Genomic DNA, 18,580 nt, shown 5'->3' with positions numbered 1-18,580 from the left:
ACTACATTCCCTCAGCTGGGATCCCTCAGTTTATTCTAAAACCAATTGAGAGAACAGGATTTGACCACTCCTGTGTTGTTTAAATTACTGAATTTTTAGTTTTCCATGCCCAAACAACTCCATATTCAAGGAAGGAAGAGTTTTGTGGCTCAGAATTTCTGGGAAGCTGAGGAACAGTACAGGGAAGGGAAAAACCAGATGTCTACCTCTGGAAATCCTATTTTTCCTTGCTGCCAGCCATGGAAATGCAAAGAGCATGGGAAAGGTGTGAAATGCAGAATCCTGAAGGTGGGAGAAGCAATTGAGGGATAATTTCAGATGTTGCTGGATGAGTCAGGAGCAGCAGTCAGGGATAATCCTGTGCCTGTGGAAGGAAGGATTCATCCAGGACTTTGAGCCCTTTGCTCAGGCAAAGAGGAGGCTCTGATGCAGATCCTGAAGGTTTTTCCACCAAGGAGGAAAAGTTCTATGGTTTGAAAGAATTTCCAGGCATTTCACATTTTATTTTTATTCATATCAGTTTAGCTGTTTGGCAAAAAAAGCAAATGTTGAGGCCTGTGTTTCTGGAAATCATTATTTTATTCACCTGCCAATTCAGAAGGGGTTTTGGTAACTTTCTCAAGGAGTAAAAGTCTCAATCTGAGCTTCTCTCCCTAGTGAAACTGTGAAAATATGGGTGTTTTGTTGCTTTTTTGCTTTCATTTTGGTCTTCTTCAGTCATAATTCCTAGAGGCAAATGCAATGGCAACAGAGAAGCAACACCACCAGTTTTTAATGCTATATATTGTATTAATATAACATATAATATAGTGTTATGTAATTATTTTAACAGATAATAATATAATATAATACATATAATTCTAATATTATTTATTACTATATTTATTATAATTATATATTCATTCAATATTTATACTAATATTTATAATTATTACAATAATATATTATAATTGTTGAATGAATACTATTTTTATCCCCAAAACCACTCTGATTTCTAAAAATCCCTTTTGTAAATTCAGGATTTTTTCAAAGTACAACATGAAATGCAAATTTGAAACTTGTAACTAATGGGAACACAACAAAATACTGTGGGTTGACCATTTCTCCAGGGTGATATTTCAGATTTCTGTCCTGTGCTCACAAGGTTGTGAGACAGCCAAATATCAGATTCTACTCAGAAATCTCATACACTGAGATAAAGGTCAAATTTAAATGTTTGCACTGCTAAAATGATCATCTTTCATGCTGTATGATCCTTTAAAAGAAATAAAAACACGACAAAATTATTTTGCCGGGCTGTATTTATCAAAAATAGGAGAAAAACTCTGCTCTAAAGGGCACCTATGGTAATGTTTCCCTAAAAAGGGGAAAAACACAAGATATTTTACACTTGTAAAACCAGCTCCAGGTTCAGAATCCCCCAGAGCTGTGGCAGCACGTGATTTCATCCTGAAATTTCATCCTTAAATTTCCTCCTGATGCATTTTCCCAGCTCTCAGACACAATGGGGCATTAATCAGCCTCACCTTCAGCACCAGGCAGGTCCCTGCCCCAATTCTGGCTTTACAACCTGGAAGATTTCCAGGATTTCCAGAGAATTATCCCACACAGGTGATGATCATGGAAAAGGAAGTTCCATTATTTTGAAAGAGACTCTTCTGAAGAAGAAAATTTCCCTGATATCCAATTTCAACCTCCCCTGGCAGAGCTTGACCCTCCTGTCCCCCACCCTCCTGTCAGGAAGTTGTAGAAAATTGAGATTGTTTGAGGTTTTTTTAGTTTTTCTGAACTGTTTTCTAAACTATCACTAGAAATGCTTAATAGTTGAAAATGTACTGAAATCACACATATTTAGGTGTACTGGAAGCTGTCCCAGCCCATGGTAGGGGTTGGAACCAGATGATTTTTAAGGTCCCTTCCAACCCAAACCATTGTGGAATTTCAACTTTTCTGCAAAATGTTGGCAATCCATTCACTGGGGACAGGTAAAAAAATATCATCCCTTGTTTTTACTTATTTAAATCAGGATATGCAAAAAATCACAGCAGAAATGAGGAAAGCAAGAGTGAAATGAAGTGAAATAAAAAAAAAAAAGGAGTTTGTGCTAAATCTTGATGACAGACCTGGTATTAACACAACTCCTAGAAATATTCAGGTTGGATTATAGATAAATTCTGTTTTCCTCCTTCATAGAAGTAAATCCTTTAAAACACAAAGGAAATCCCTGTAAGTCACCTGTGCAGCATCAGATTTTACACTGAGAACCTCCCAGAGTAATTTCTGCTGCTGTTTCCAAATGTCAGCTATAGCCACAGGCTGTTTAACCCATTTAATTGAAGTTCATCCCTGTTAGTTAATAATTCATTTACCCTCAAAGCATTACAAACTTTCCCCCCACAATGGGGCAAACAGAACCTTTTTTACATTATCCTCAGCTAATTCCAGTTAGGAATCAGGAGAAGTGGTTGAATATTAAGAATGGATTATTCTGAAATAATAAAAATAAACAGAGCTGCAGCTGGAGTGTGACCTGAGACTGAGAATTCTGACTGAATCTTGCTTAGCTTCTGAATGGACAAAAAATTCAGAACTCATAGAAAGAAGAAATTAGATTTGTGTATTCAATTTTTAGATTTAAATTTTTAAAATTTGAAATTAAAATTTAAATTAAATTAAACTTTAATGAAATTAAAATTTAAAGGATTTTAAATTTTTTTCAACTATATTAGAACTCAAGTTCAATAAAGATTTGTTTAATAAAATGTAGTTTAAATGTTCATATGAGAGCAACAGATGCTTTTAAAGGTTTTTTTAGTATGTTTTTTACTTTTCAGAAACTAAGGAACAGTGTCAAATAATTTTAATTTTCTGAGGGATTAAGTAGAATATAACCAGCTATTTAAAAGCTCAGATTCTCTACATTAATAACTCTTTTCAGTCAGAAATGAGAGTGTGGCTCCAATTACCTGCAGCAACTCAAAGTAGTGCAAGCAGTGATAGACTGGGATCAGCATGAGGCGAGGCAGGACATACTGGACAGCCTCCTTAAATCCTTCAGCTGTGGACTGCAAAGGAAAAGAACCAGCATTATTTACACTGAAATATTCAGAATATTCACTGTGCTCCCCTTCTGTTCAATATATTGCACATAATGGGAGCCCCCACAGAAATATGGAGGCCTCACTGGGTACTGAAGAAACCAGTATCACTCTCAGAAACTGAGAATCACAGGTTTATCACTTCAAAAATGATAAATATTTTCCATTCCCAGGAGGTACTAAGGCAGTAATTCAGGCTGTAAGATGAGATTTTTCCAACCAGTGGTGAAATTCCTGCCACCTTCCATCTGAGGAGAAACGGAATTACCTCAGGGACAGAAAGGAGGCCAGATTCACCACCTGACTTAAATATCAATTGAATCTGGAACAAAAGAATTCAATTCCAGCTTTGAGCTTTACATTTAGGGGGGCAGGGAGCAAAGAGCCTTCCTTAATATTGAAGAAATACTGAATAGGAATTTCCTTCATATTGAAGGAATATTGAATTTAATATTGAGGAATATGGGAGAGTGAGATGATCCAGCTCAGCAAGGAGCTGCAGAGGAAACACCCCCTGAGGAAAGGCTCAGAGGGATCTCATCCTGCAGAGATGCCCCAGTACCCCTAAACTGGGCTTAACTGGGTTTAACTGGGAGCACCAGTTCCCCATCACTTGCTCAGCAGCTTCTCTAAGGGCATTTCTGAAAACCAAGCCAGCCTGAGCAGCATTTTTAATAATTTTGATATTTATTAAAATATTTTCTAATATTTTTAATTAATAAATCTGCTACACTAGGAATGAAAAGGCAAAAAGAAGCAATAAACCAATAAAAGAATTACAGATTATCCTGCTGGCCAGCAATGACTAAGGAATTACTGCAGAATTATTCCAGAAAAAGAACCAGTCACAGCCTCAGGGCGGGATATGCACAGAAGAAAATGAAAAGAAAATGGTGTTTGTGTGCCTGTGGTTGGCTTTAAAATGTAAAATAAAAGTGGCAGTGTGAGAATTCACCCTCTGTTCTCATACAGGGTGTGAGGAGAAAAAAACCTGCAAAACACCCATGGATGGGTCAGAGCTGTGCCCTGTTTTTACAGCAAGAGGCAAAGTCAAAATATCCCAAAGTCAAAATATCCCCAAAATATCCCAAGGAAGGGAAGGACCTTGAGGATTTCTTCCTTAGTTGAAGCAAAGAATTACTGACAGAATTCCAACCTTTGAAATGTGAGAATTAGAGCCATTCAGTATTTCTCATGTGCACTCACCTGGAAGTGGAGAGCCACAGCAGGTTTGGCCATTAAGTTGTTAAAATGCTCATGAAATTGTGGAGAGAGAATATCCTGGGACAAGGTTTCATATGGATCAAAGGCTTGCTCCTAAATAAAAACAGAATTACACACAGAGGTGAAGGATCCAAACTATTTCTGTCCCAGCTGCTACAATAATTTCCTTGAATAAGCTGATGGAACTTTTCAAGAAAATATTGATTTTGCAAAATAAATATTGAATAAACCACAATCTTATTTCACTTCCAGCTTTTCAATGCCCACAATTTTCTTGGAATTCCTCAACCTCCCCATCTTTATGGCCAACACAAAGGTTGTTGTACTGAAGCAGTGGGAACCAAGAGAAGTTTTTGCTTTTCACATGGAATGGCAATTTTACTTCCCCTCTGTCCATAAGGATGGACAATGTGCAAACTTGGGACACTTTTCCAGGGAAAATGTCTCACCTGGGACAGAGCAACCAGTCCCAGGGGAAAGTCCTCAAGTGCCATCAAGGGTTTGGATGCAAAAATTATGGTTTGGAGTATGCAGCTGTGACTCCACAGGAGCAGCTAGAGCAGGATGGGAGGGAAAGAAACCTGCAGGCACAGGGATCACTTCTGCTTGCAGGGATCATTTCTGGCTGCAGGAATCCCACAGGAATCATTCCTAGTTGTACAGGAATCCCTGCAGGAATCATTTCTGGTTGTAGGAATCATTTCTGGTTGCAGGAATCCCTGCAGGAGTCAATTCTGGTTGCAGGGATCATTTCTGGCTGTAGGAATCCCACAGGAATCGTTCCTGGTTGTACAGGAATCCCTGCAGGAATAATTTCTGGCTGCACAGAGATCCCACAGGAATCATTTCTGATTGCAGGAATCCCACAGGAATAATTTCTGACTGTACAGAAATCCCTGCAGGAATCACTTCTGGCTGCACAGGGATCCCACAGGAATAATTTCTGGCTGTACAAGAATAATTTCTGGTTGTAGAAATCTCTACAGGAATAATTTCTGGCTGCTCAGGAATAATTTCTGGTTGTAGGAATCCCTGCAGGAATAATTTCTAGTTGTAGGAATCATTTCTGGCTGCAGGGATCATTCCTGGCTGCAGGGATCATTCCTGGCTGCAGGGATCATGTCTGGCTGCAGGGATCATGCCTGGCTGCAGGGATCATGTCTGGCTGCAGGGATCATGTCTGGCTGCAGGGATCATGTCTGGCTGCAGGGATCATGTCTGGTTGCAGGGATCATGTCTGGCTGCAGGGATCATGTCTGGCTGCAGGGATCATGTCTGGCTGCAGGGATCATGTCTGGCTGCAGGGATCATGTCTGGTTGCAGGGATCATTCCTGGCTGCAGGGATCATGCCTGGCTCCCAGCTGGGCTGTGCCAGGGCCTGTCAGGCTGATCCCAATCCCTGCAGGGACTGATTCACTCCTGAGTCACTGCTGGGCTCAGCACATCCCTCTTTTCACCCCAGTGCTTGCCAGGCTCTGGATTTGGGAATGCCCCCCACAAAAGGCTTGTTTGAACATTGGTGAAGTCTCAAGTCACATGGAATCCACAGTGCAAACCCACTGCAGGAGCCAGGCCAGTATTCCCTGACTCTGTGCTCTCTTCTGCAATTATTTTCTATTTTTACTGCATTTACAAGTGCTTTTAGTTTCTTCCACTTAGACTTCAATCAGTGTTTTTATGTTTTGGCTTTGTTTTATGAACATGAGATTAAAATGAACTGCATTAGGGATCTTCCTAAAGAGATTAATTATTTAAAAAGGGTTTTATGCTTGCAATGCTGCAAAAGTGGCTGAAATATGGAATTCTGGAATATTGAAAGAGATGGCTTTTGGCTGAAGGAGGGCAGGGATAGATGGGATATTGGGAATTCTTCCCTGGGATGGTGGGGAGGGGCTGGGCAGGAATGCCCAGAGCAGCTGTGGCTGCCCCTGGATCCCTGGCAGTGCCCAAGGCCAGGCTGGACACTGGGGTTTGGAGCACCTGGGACAGTGGGAGGTGTCCCTGCCATGGTAGGGGTGGCACTGGGTGGGATTTAAGGTCCCTTCCAACCCAAACCATGCTGGGATTCTGTGGAAGCATCGCCCTGATGTCCCTGTAAATGTTCTCAGTGCAGGATGTGGCCCTGGAGTGGGGTTTGCCCATTTCACCCCTTGCTGTGGGCACTGCTTCCCACCTTTATTCCTTTGTGGATACTTAAAACTCCTCTCATGGAAACACAAACACCAGAAAATAAATTTACAACCTACTGACAATCCCCTTGTTTCATCAGCTGCCCTGTGAAGATCCCTTCAGAAACCCTCTGCCCTGTTCTCAAGCATCCATCTCCACTTCTGGGTGTCAGTTTCTGAATTTCCTCCACAGCAGCAAGAAATATTTGCTTTTCCCCATACACAAAATCAATGTTTTATTTTCCCCATACACAAAATCAATGTTTTCTTTTCCCCATACACAAAATCAATGTTTTATTTCGGCCACACTTCCTTATCTCAAAACCACGACAATATTTATGTTTTTAAACCTTCCAGGGAGCTGATGCAGAAAAAACCAGACAAAGCAGGGAAGATTCCAGCTTGCAAGGGTTGTTTGGTTTTAATTATCCTTCCCAAGAAGTTGAAGGACCTTTTTAATGGAAACACTAGATGAACAATGCTGGCAGGGAGATAAGCAGAGCAAATAAACACTTCACTCTCCTAAGTCTCTTTAATGATTCCTTTTGCAAACACTGACACAAAGATGATCTCACCCTGTGACATGATCAGATCAACAGCTCCCTCATTGAGCAGGTCTTGCCCCATATTAACTGAATTCATAAATTCAAATATATTACCTTCATAAAAAGCATGGAAAAATAATCTGCATTTCATTTCCTCTTCAAGTTTTTCAGTGAATGAAAAATCAGATGAGATTTTCGCTCACTGAAAAGGATTTGTTTCCATTAAAGCACTGGATGACTCAGAGCAGCTTTTGCAATAAAATCAGATTTTTTTTTTCCAGGATAATGCTGCACTATTTCAAATTTAAGGAGTTTTTTATAGTTTCAATATCATAACTGCTTTAATCCATTGATCAAACACTTCTCCTTATCATTATAAAGCAATTATGCTTCAATAACTGCTAAGATTTGGTCAACTGGACTTTCCTACAGGAGTGATTTATTGAAGCAATGCCAAGAAAACTTTATCTTTATGGTCTACTCCTAGATGAGTGGCACCTGTGCCCAAAAATCACTATTTTTTATAGCCACAAAAATGTAATCATTCTCCAGGTGGTGCTGGGGTGCTCATGCAATCCTCAGATCTTAAAAATGGAAGATGTATAAAAGTAAAATTAAAAGTTAATATAATAAAAAGTTTAATTAATATAATTATATAAATAGAGAAAATATCTAAAATATACAAATTATATATAAATAGAAATAAAAAGTTTAATTTTTAAAATAAACATCATAATTTTAGGATAAACCCAAAAATTTGCCATTCACCACATGGTTCACCTGATACATCCTCTGTCAGCTCAGAACAATTAATTTCCTCTCTAATAGGTGTTTATATGATTGCTCTCACATTTTAGAACCAAAACCTGGGATTAATACACATCTCAAAGAGAAGCAGATTCCATTTAATTCACATCCAAGGACAGCAAAACTTCCAGCCCTACCTAACACCCAGGAGTTTTCCCCCAGACAATTAAAACTGTGTGGTTAATTCTAAGCTGAGCTGTCCTCCTGCCTCTCAGATGCTCCTTTTTCCCTGTGCACCTCCCTGCTGAATTCCAGAGTCATTCTGCACCTATTTTCAGGAATTCTGACTAAACTGAGCTCTAGCCCTCTTCAGCTTTGTCACTCCCTTCTGTACTTCAGAGTAGAAATATTTAAGGATAATATGAAATAAAATATATTTAAAATACAGTAAATGTATTATATAGTAATATATCATTAATTAAGAATGGTAATATTAATAGTTATTAAAATATATAATATAATAATATATAAGAATATATAATATAATAATATATAATATAACATAACATAACATAACATTATACTATATTATGTCATATTATGTTATATTATATATTATTATATGTTATTATTATATTATATATTAAAATAGATTAAAGTAAAATAATATTTAAGAATATTTAATAGAATAATTTTAATATGGAGTATTTGAGAATTTAAAAAAATTTCCTTCCAGTATTTCAGTGCCCATTCAAAACAAACTGAGAAAATAATGAATAACCTTCCAGCAGGAGCCACACCCCATCCCAGTGCACTGTTTTTCCCTATTTCTGTCCTTAATACCCACTTTAGAGCTCAGTGGGTATCAACTTTTGCTACAATCCTGAACCATAAATCGCTGCTTCCTGGAGCCCCTGAAGGTATTTCCCATTCCAGATGGGAATTTGGAATGAAATCCCATGGTTTTGCTGGGGAGACATTTGGGGGAGTGATGCAAAGTTCCCAAAGGGAACTGAAGAAAAGCTTGTTCTAGAGGTGGCAAAGTGACTGAAATTTTGCTTTTGTTTCTTTGCATTGCCAGGGGGAAAGGAAAGTTTGTGGGGGAGGAAAAGTGTTCTGAAGGTTTTGTTCTGATTTTTACTACTCTTTCTTTTAGTTACTGTTAATAAAGTTTTTCTTTAGACCCTGTTAAGGTTTTGAGCTTTGCCTTTCTCCCAGTCCTCCCTCCCAGCAGGAAATGGGTGCTGGGGATTGGGCAGCACTGAACCCTCCACACTCCAGGAAATCTCAAAATTGGCCAAATCTCAAACTGCTGAACCAAAACCACTACACCCAATCTGAGTGATTTAATAAAAACAAACATAAAAAACCCCCCTAAACCAACCAAATGAAAGACCAAACCTCTGCCAGGTCCTCAAAGCAGCTGCCAGCCAGAGGGTGAGGGCTGCTTTCATCTGTCATTTCCACAGTGTCCTCAATCAGGCCCAAAAGCTTCACTGTCAGCTCGTGGATGTCTGAAATGTTGCTGAATATCACATCAATGTCCTGCAAACACAAAACAGGGCTGAGTCCTGCCTGGGATGATTTATCTGGAGCATGTAAATATTGGAGTGGGTTTTGTCTGAACCAGGAGGTAAATGGAGAGGTGTTGAGTCTTAACTTCTTTTTTGCCAGGGTTGGGATTAAATACATGACATGGAATTTCTTGTTGGGACTCAGATGTTTATCAGTTCTTATCTCTGTCACAGCCTCACAAACCCTGAGTTCTGCAGCACTCCACTCTAACAAACTAAAAATGGAGCCCATCTCTCTCTCTCCAAGGCCTTTTAAGGATAAACTGTCCAATTCAGAAATGACACCTCAATTATTTTCACTTTTAACCCAATAACCAACCACCCATGGCCGCAATGGGGACTTTTTTATCCAATTACACAAAACCACCCAAACCCATGGAGAAGAAGGTGGAGAAGAAGGAGCAGCCTCACCCTAAAACCTCCATCTTGCTTATATCTATTATTATATACTAAAACCCCAAACTCTGAGTTTTCCCCCCTGTGATATCACACACTTCTATCCAAACCCCACACCCACAATCTCAGTTCTGTCATTCCATTTTGGGAGCCTCTCCATGGCCTCAGGTCAGTGCAGTGTTCTCTTGGGGGTCAGAGCCTGGCAGCACAGAAAGGCTGAAATTCTCAGCAATTCCCAGGGTTCCAACAGAGAGGAGCCAACAGAAAGCAGGAAAAGTGAAGCTCTGTGGTGTTCCCAGCCCTCCAGGCTTCCCTGAGCACATCCAGCCTTGCCCAATTTCCAGAGCATCCTTCCCAGGAGCTGCTGGAAAAGCATTCCTGGCCCCTCCTGCTCCCTCTGCTCCTCCTTGTCCCACCAAACACAGCAGGAAGGAGGTGATTTACAGGGGGAATTCACAGCAGCTCCAAGCTCAGAAGGAGGTGATTTACAGGAGGAATTTACAGCAGCTCCAAGCTCAGAAGGAGGTGATTTACAGGAGGAATTCACAGCAGCTCCAAGCTCAGAAGGAGGTGATTTACAGGAGGAATTTACAGCAGCTCCAAGCTCAGAAGGAGGTGATTTACAGGAGGAATTTACAGCAGCTCCAAGCTCAGAAGGAGGTGATTTACAGGGGGAATTTACAGCAGCTCCAAGCTCAGAAGGAGGTGATTTACAGGAGGAATTTACAGCAGCTCCAAGCTCAGATCCTCCAAACCACAGGTGCAGCTAAAGCAGCTCCTGGGCTGCGAATGGAGCAGGAATTGGCAGCTTCCTTCCCAAATTCTAATTGTGGATTTTCAATTCCCCACGCTCAATGAGGGAGCTCCTTCCCCAATTCAGTGTCTTGGATTCCTCCTCTGAATTCCCTGCTCAGAAATTTCTGTGCCCCAGCCTCCCACTGACCTCCAGGCAGTGCCCAGAGTGTGCCCACCCTCTTGTGGGAACATGAAATCCTGGAATTTCCCATTCCCATTCCCAAAAGAATATTCCTCAGCTCCAAAACATGGCTCCCTTCTGCTCCCATCATCTTCACTGGAATTCCACCCTCACATCTGCACAATTCCATCAGCTCCTAAGGACTTCCACCCCCAGCTGGGATGGGGATGGCTCCTGCTGCCTCTTTTGAACCTGCTGGTACCACCTACAAATGCCAGCTCAGGTCCTGCTGGCCTGTCCCCTTCTCCCTGCCCACAGGAAGGACTCACCAATCCCTCCTTACTCCTCCTGAGAACAGAATTTGCCACAAGGACAATTTCAATCAAATCTTTCAATCATTTCTCAAGCAGAGGTTCCCTTCAGAGTTAAGAGAATCCACAGCCAAGGGCTGCTTTAATTGGAATTTCTCCAGATAAAGGGGAGCCTGTAAATGTCAGTTCAAGCATTCACTGCACATGCAGGTAGATGACTTAATTTTTGTCTTAAGCAGAAGTGAACCTATTACCTAAATGACCAAAATAATCCAGCTGCTGCTGGGTCTGACAGGGAATTGTGTCCATTAAACTCCATTGCCATTAATGGCAATTCCCCCATTGGATTTCACACACAGACAACTCTCATTATTCACTGACAGCCAATAAATCAAATTTGATTTCACCTCCAGCACAGTAAGTGCAAAATGGGTAAGTTCTGGCTGCTAATGGAGCAATTAGCACTGCTGGTCAATGAAGGACTCACATGAGGTGTGAAGAGTCTCCTGTTGGACAGAAAAGCTTCCCGAAATACTTTGATGATCAGGTTGAGCTCCCTCAGGTACTGCCTCTCTTCTGCAATCTCATTTCTCACCAGGTCGTAGTAGTTGAGCTCTCCAGAAGAAGAGGGCTCATCCTCACACAGAGAAACCAGCCCAATCTCATCCTGATCAAACATATCCATCAAAACCTGCCAAAGAAATCCAGAAATTACACCCAGCCAGGCCTTCACACGTGGCTCCAGCTCAGCTATTTCAGTGTGTTCAGAGAAATCCTTGGAGTTTTTAATACAATCCTTGCTGTGTTCACTTTCACAAGGGAGTAATATTTCAACTTTGGCAGCAGGAGGCTGCAGCAGCTGCCAAAGCCATTTTCCCCCTTGGAAGTGAGCACGACCTAGAAAACAAGTTACAATTCATGCAGAATCAACTTGGAAAACAAGGAATCTTGCATAAGCCTTGGACAAAACCTCCTGCTGAAGATAAAAGCGAACAAAAATGTTTCTCATTTTAATGGGCATGAAAACTAAAGGTCTTTTCTGTGTTAGGAAGGAGAGCTGCCATGACAAAGTGACATCAGGAGGGTGTGACAGCAGAGAAATGAAGGACAACATCATTTTCTGGCCTTACTTTACTGCTTGTAAAGGCTCCTGCTGTTCCAAAATTGATGCAGGCTCAACTTAAATTTCTGCTGTGACAGATCTGCCATGAACAAGGAGAGAAGCTTTGCCTTTGACTTAAATTTTTGCTGTGACAGGTTTGGCATGAACGAGGAGAGAAGCTCTGCCTTTGAGTAAAAGCAGGCTCTCCCTCTGATTCTCCCTTGAACACACCTTCCAGATCAAACAAAATGGAACAAATCACCTCTAAATACTGTTTTAATCCCAAGCTCTTACCTTATCAGCACACATTGATACTTTAATGTCCTGCTGGGAGATCTCAAAGTGCCGGATATTGAAAACATAATTTCCAGCCAGCTTTAAAATGTCAGCTGAGATGTATTCCAAGACAGCCACAATATAGAGAGAGACATGGTAATCCACCTTGTAGCCCAGGACCTCCTGCAAAGTGAAAACAAGAGAAAACAAATGGAATTTATTCCAGAAATTCATCTAGAATGACAATAAACACATTGAATTCTCTACTGAAATGGATTTTGGCTGTGGTGATAATTTACAGTAATGGAACACCCAGGGCTGAGACATCAAATGGAAATTGGAACATCAGCCTGGAAGGAGATGCTTGTAAATACTTGTGTTATTTTGCAGTGTTTTAAGAGAGGAAAAGCTACAGAACTTGAAATAATCCCTCCTCTAAAAATGACAGTCCTGAAAACAGAATTCATTTAAGGAAGAGACTTCAGTGGAATTACTCCTGTACTTAAACTTCCATCTCTGTCTGTGCTTCCTGCAGGACTCTGACCCCAGTGTGGACCCTTGGGAACAGAGTAGGTTTCACTTTCAAGGAATCATGGAATGGTTTGGGTGGGAAGGGACCTTAAAGATCATCTCCTCCACCCCCTGCCACAGCAACTGAGCACTCAGCACTGCATAAAATAATGGAACATTAATAATGGAAGTCTGAAGAGACAAAAGCCAGGATGAAAGTAGCACATGATCCCTGGGAAGGTGCTCCATGGCCTGCACAGCCTGCACCCTGCAGCCTTTCACCTGCCAGTGAATGCAGCTGACTCTGTGCATTTGAATAAGGCAGACTTGTTCTCATGATGTGTTGGTGCATCCTCTAAAAATCACATTCTGGGCCTGTTTTCACACTTCTAAACCAGATTTCACCAAGGAACACGAGTGGTGTTTAGGAAAATCTTATTTAATGCTGTTTCCTCTCTTGATATCCCTCCCCCTCTCATTAACCCTCAGGAAGTGAGATGTTGTGTATGTGAACACGGCAAGGAGAGCTGAAAAAGTGCTTTAATTTCTGCTCATGCTCAACAGCTGGAAACACCTCTGCAGATCTCTTGATTTTAAACCTGAGGCAGCAGTGACATTCAGCAGTGGCTGAAAGGACACTGACACATCTTGGTTCACAGTACACAAGGAACAGGATCTGCTGTTCTCTCTTCTTCTATTTTGGCTTCTGCAGCATTTTGAAACAAATAAAGGCATCAGAGCAGCCCTGCTGAAGTAGGGAAGGTATCTGAGTTTTGTTTATGTTAAAAACTAACTAATCCTATTTCAAAGTAGAGTAATGGATTAACACACTGGTGTACTGATGATGAATTTAAGGATTTACTTTCTCTACACACTATAATAAATTCAGCTTTGTGGTGGGTGATTCTTTACTCCCTCTGCCAAGAAGAGAAACTTTTCAATTTCATTCAAATTAAAGAAATCCATGAAAGTGTTGCTGTCGAGGTGGTCACAACATAAAGCAGAGACCACAAGCAGTCTCAGTTGGCAACACTTTATTATTGAACATGGCTGACTTTTATACACTTTTCTAATTGTTTATACTTCTTCTATCTTTACTATTGGCTACAATAAATCAACATAATACTGTTAGTAGGAAGTTATAGTGACTTAACTAACTTTCTAAAAATGCTTCATCCAGCTGCAAAGTTCTTTTATCTTTCTTCTCTTAGTCTCTTCAGTTACAACTTTAAAGAGAGCTCTTTATCAGCTTCTTCTTCTTTCTCAGCTTCTTCTGCTCCTTTAGCTAACAAGCCTGCTGTTAACCCCTTCCACAAGCAGCCCTGCTGAAGTGGGGAAGGTATCTGAGTTTTGTTTATGTTAAAAACTAACTAATCCTATTTCAAAGTAGAGTAATGGATTAACACACTGGTGTACTGATGATGAATTTAAGGATTTACTTTCTCTACACACTATAATAAATTCAGCTTTGTGGTGGGTGATTCTTTACTCCCTCTGCCAAGAAGAGAAACTTTTCAATTTCATTCAAATTAAAGAAATCCATGAAAGGTCGTGCTGGGGGGCAGGAAAGGTGGGAGGTACCTTCAGTAAGGGATGGATTTTGTCCACAGGGAGCAGGAGGGGGTTCCTTCTTTTCCGTTTCTCGATGGCCGACTGAGCATCAGCGATGGCCCATTTGTCTATGGGGTGGGGAAACGTCTTCTGAACCCGCTCCTGCCAACACACACAGCTCTGAGCCCAACCACAGCCACCAGGGAGGTTTAAAGAAAACAGCACAGCAAATTACTTCCCCTCCAGGACAGGCAATTATCCTCCTCCTCAGTGTTTGCAACACGTTCTCCTAATTGTTCTCTCCTTACCCAACCTGGCTTCTCTCTTTCAGCAATCCTGAACAAGCTCCCTTCCCTGAGCACCAAGAATCCTTCAAATCCCTTCAAATCTGTGATCTTTTCAAGAGCAGCAGGGAGGTTTCAGTCTCCACTTCAGTAGAAGATGTTCCTGCCATGGATGGTCTTTAAGATCCCTTCCAACCCAGACTATTCTGTGAGCCAGGATCCCAGAATACAAACACCACCAGGAAGTACTGAATGGTTTACAGCCTCCAAAAAACCCCAAACTGATATTGTTCCTACTTGAGAAAAGAGTGTAACTTGCCCTACATCAGATCAAGTTTATGGCAGGAATGAAAAGCTGAAGGAAGAGCTGGCAAAAAATGCTGAAATATTTGTGTCCCTTTGATGGAAAGACTTTTGCACATATCCCAAGACCTCAGAGAGAAGCAGATTTTCTTAGAGGCAGCTTTTAAACCTTTGCAGAGGCCATTTAATGCCCAGTTTTCTGACCAGCTCCCAGGGTGTCACAGGGTGACATTCCCACCTGGACAGCAGCCCCCAAATGACCCTTCCTTGGGATCCTACCAGGACATCCTCCCAAAAATGAAGCTAAGGTGGCATTCAGCCATTCTGCAGTTTAGAATCATGGAGTTCCAGACTGGTTTGGGTTGGAAGGGACTAAAATCCCATCCAGGGACACCTCCCACTGTGCCAGGCTCTGGGAATTCCATCCCAGCCAGGAATTCCTTCCCAACATCCAACCTAACACAAACCTCCTGTGCTCCAACACTGCTTCCCTCGGTTCCTTTAGGAACAATCTGAAGGGCCGCTTCTATTTATAAAACATTCTTAATTCGAGATTTTTAGACATTGATCTGGCAAATACTTAAGGACAACATCTTGGACAAACAGTTCCATTAGCTCCAGGCTGTTATGAGGATAAACTTCAGACATCACAGCTCCCATGTTTTCCCTTTACAGCTAAACACAGCTAAGAAGCAGATCCAATCCCAAGAGCTCTTAAGGAACTAAGCTCTTAAGGAACTATTAAATTTTGCTTTTAATTTAGTGATATAATAATCGTCATGCATCAGTATTAAAAATCCCCATAAATTAATAATTAATGTTGAATAAAGGGCATCTAATAAAAATCTAAAACCCTTTGGGCAATTATCGGGCCAATACATACATACATACATACAGACATAGATATATATTTAAAAATATAAAATATTTATAAAATATCTAAAATTAACATAAAGATATACATATCATACATATATATTCAAATATACAATTATATACATTTAGCTATATATAAAATTTTCTTTCATTTCCATGACACACATACATAATTTATATTAATACATATAATAATTGTAACACACATAGAATTTTTATATATATATATATAATTCTTTTAATTTCCATGTAGAGAATCCCATACAAAGAGATCATTTTGGATGAGGCTGAAAATCCTGGACCTACAGATTGATGTCAAATTAATGCTCCACAAAGCTCTATTGGGGCACAGCCACATGGAAGCATTTTCTCCCTCCAGACTCCATGAAACCCTCATTTTGGAATGATGGCACAAAAGCTGACAGCTGCAATAATACAAGGGCCTCAGTGAGCCCAATAAAGTCTCAGGAACATCCAACTCTACTCCCTCAGCTGCACAACCCAGACATGACAACAGTAACCTTTCATTGAAATATTTAAATTTTTTTCTTGCATATTGACATCAAAAAAGTAGGAAAAATTCTTAAATCCATGGTGCATTCGACAGCAGGAAATCCTTGGAAGCATTTTGCATTTACAGGAGGAAATCACAGCAGCTCCAAGCTCAGATCCTCCAAACCACAGGTGCAGCTAAAGCAGCTCCTGGGCAGGGAATGGAGCAGGAATTGGCAGCTTCCTTCCCAAATTCTAATTGTAGATTTTCAATTCCCCAAACTCAATAAGGAAAAATTCCCACAATTTCCATCCTGAAGCACTGGGTAAATAATGACTTTCCAGTTAAATTTGCTTTTATAATCTAAATAGAATCAGAGAATCCCAGAGCAGTTTGGGCTGGAAGGGACATTAAAGCTCATCCAGTTCCAATCCCTGCCATGGGCCACCCTCCACTATCCCAGGCTGCTCCAAACCCATCCAGCCTGGCCTTGGGCACTGCCAGGGATCCAGGGGCAGCCACAAAGTCAAGTCAGGAAGCTCTGGGTGTCACTGGCACATTTTCTGAAAAATCTCTTCCCCAGGATTTCTCTCCTGGGAAGCTGAGAAGCCTCAGAGAAGAATGAAAACAAGAATTATCTGATGGCTTCTCCTGTGTTTGCTGCTTTGGAGTGTGGTTTGGAGATTGTTTACCAACTGGTCATTGTTTGATTGGTTTCATGTGAATTGGTTTTACTTAATGGCCAATCACAGTCAGCTGTGTTGGGACTCCAGAAGAGAGAGTCAGGAGTTTTCATTATCATTCTTGTTAAGCCTTCTGTCTGTATCCTTTCTCTATTCTTTAGAATAGTTTAGTAGAGCATTCTTTAATGCAATATAATATCATAAAATAATAAATTAGCCTTCTAAGAACATGGAGTCAGATTCATCATCTCCTCCTTCATCCTGGGCTTGCACCCTGCAAATTCAACACTCTGGGCTTGCAGCCTGCGTTGCCCAAAATATCCCAAATAATTTCAGCAATTCCAGAGGCCAAGCCTGGTTTCTGAGCCCCAGTCCTACCTCCACGTCCTGCACAGTGCGTGGCTGAGCAATGCACAGTTTGTTCAGCAGCTGCAGGATCAGCTCCTCAATGTAGTACAGGGAATCCTCCTTTGCTGACAGGTTGGGGTGAACCTGCTGCTGCACCTGGCCAAAGCAAGTCAGAGAATCAGTGTCACCAGCACATTGTCTGAAAAATCCTCTTTGCACAGGGTTCCTCTCCTGGGAAGCTGAGAAGCCTCAGAGAAAAAAGAAAACAATATCATCTCATTTGCTTCTCCTGTGTTTGCTGCTTTGGAATGTGGTTGGACATTGTTTACCCACAGGTATCATTGTTTGATTGGTTTCATGTGAATTGTTTTAACTTAATGACCAATCATAGGCAGGCTGTGTTGGGACTCTGGAAGGAGTCAGGAGTTTTCATTATAATTTTTTGTAGCCTTCTGTCTGTATCCTTTTTCTATTCTTTAGTATAGTATTCCAATATAATATAATAAATATAATAAATATAATATAATAAATATAATAAATATAATAAATATAATATAATATAATATGTACATTATATAATATTATAATATATATAATATTATATATTATATATTATTATAATATATTATTCTATTATATATTATATATTATTATATAATATTATAAGTATATAATATAATATGTAATATAATATGTAATATAATGTAATGTAACATAATATGTAATATGATGTAATGTAATATAATACCATATACCATATATCATACAATAATAAATTAGCCTTCTAAGAACATGGAGTCAGATTCATCATTTCCTCCTTCGTCCTGAGGACCCAGCAAATACCACAAATTAGGATTTTTTTCATGGAAAGCTGGGCCTAAAAACGAATCCCAGCAAAAGCAGGATAGCTGTGGATTGCAGTGCTGCAAATTCACACACTTTTCATATTTCTCCAAGTTTTCCTCTGGAGTTAAGGTGGTCATTCCTATTCCTGCCAGGCTGGCCCCTCTGTGGAATTCCAAGCTCCGTGTTTTGCCGTGATGGTGGGGAGGAGTGTCAAGGCAAGGCAGGTTTCTGCCAGCACTGCAGTGAAACCACCCCTGTGGGTACCTGTGGGTTACCCATGGCCTGGCTGAGTAACTGCACTGAGGTTACCAACCCTAAAAACCTGACG

At 40.6% G+C, this 18,580-nt stretch overlaps 1 protein-coding gene across 1 annotated transcript in view; it reads right to left on the bottom strand.

Annotated features, from left to right (window-relative positions):
- The window catches only part of SOS2 (SOS Ras/Rho guanine nucleotide exchange factor 2), a 52,971-nt gene that overhangs the window by 21,710 nt on the left and 12,681 nt on the right, over positions 1-18,580 (bottom strand). The window contains exons 2-8 of the mRNA XM_036384122.2: positions 17,437-17,562; positions 14,450-14,581; positions 12,377-12,541; positions 11,468-11,671; positions 9,185-9,328; positions 4,305-4,415; positions 2,967-3,065 (exon numbers count right to left, since the gene is read on the bottom strand). Of these exons, the coding sequence (XP_036240015.1) occupies positions 2,967-3,065; positions 4,305-4,415; positions 9,185-9,328; positions 11,468-11,671; positions 12,377-12,541; positions 14,450-14,581; positions 17,437-17,562 (981 nt within the window). The remainder of the gene's footprint in view (positions 1-2,966; positions 3,066-4,304; positions 4,416-9,184; positions 9,329-11,467; positions 11,672-12,376; positions 12,542-14,449; positions 14,582-17,436; positions 17,563-18,580) is intronic.

This window comes from Molothrus ater, chromosome 6 (genome assembly GCF_012460135.2).
Source record: "Molothrus ater isolate BHLD 08-10-18 breed brown headed cowbird chromosome 6, BPBGC_Mater_1.1, whole genome shotgun sequence".
Lineage (NCBI taxonomy): Eukaryota > Metazoa > Chordata > Aves > Passeriformes > Icteridae > Molothrus > Molothrus ater.
Note: the sequence above shows the minus strand (reverse complement) of the source record. Positions and strands in the feature narration are given on the sequence as shown.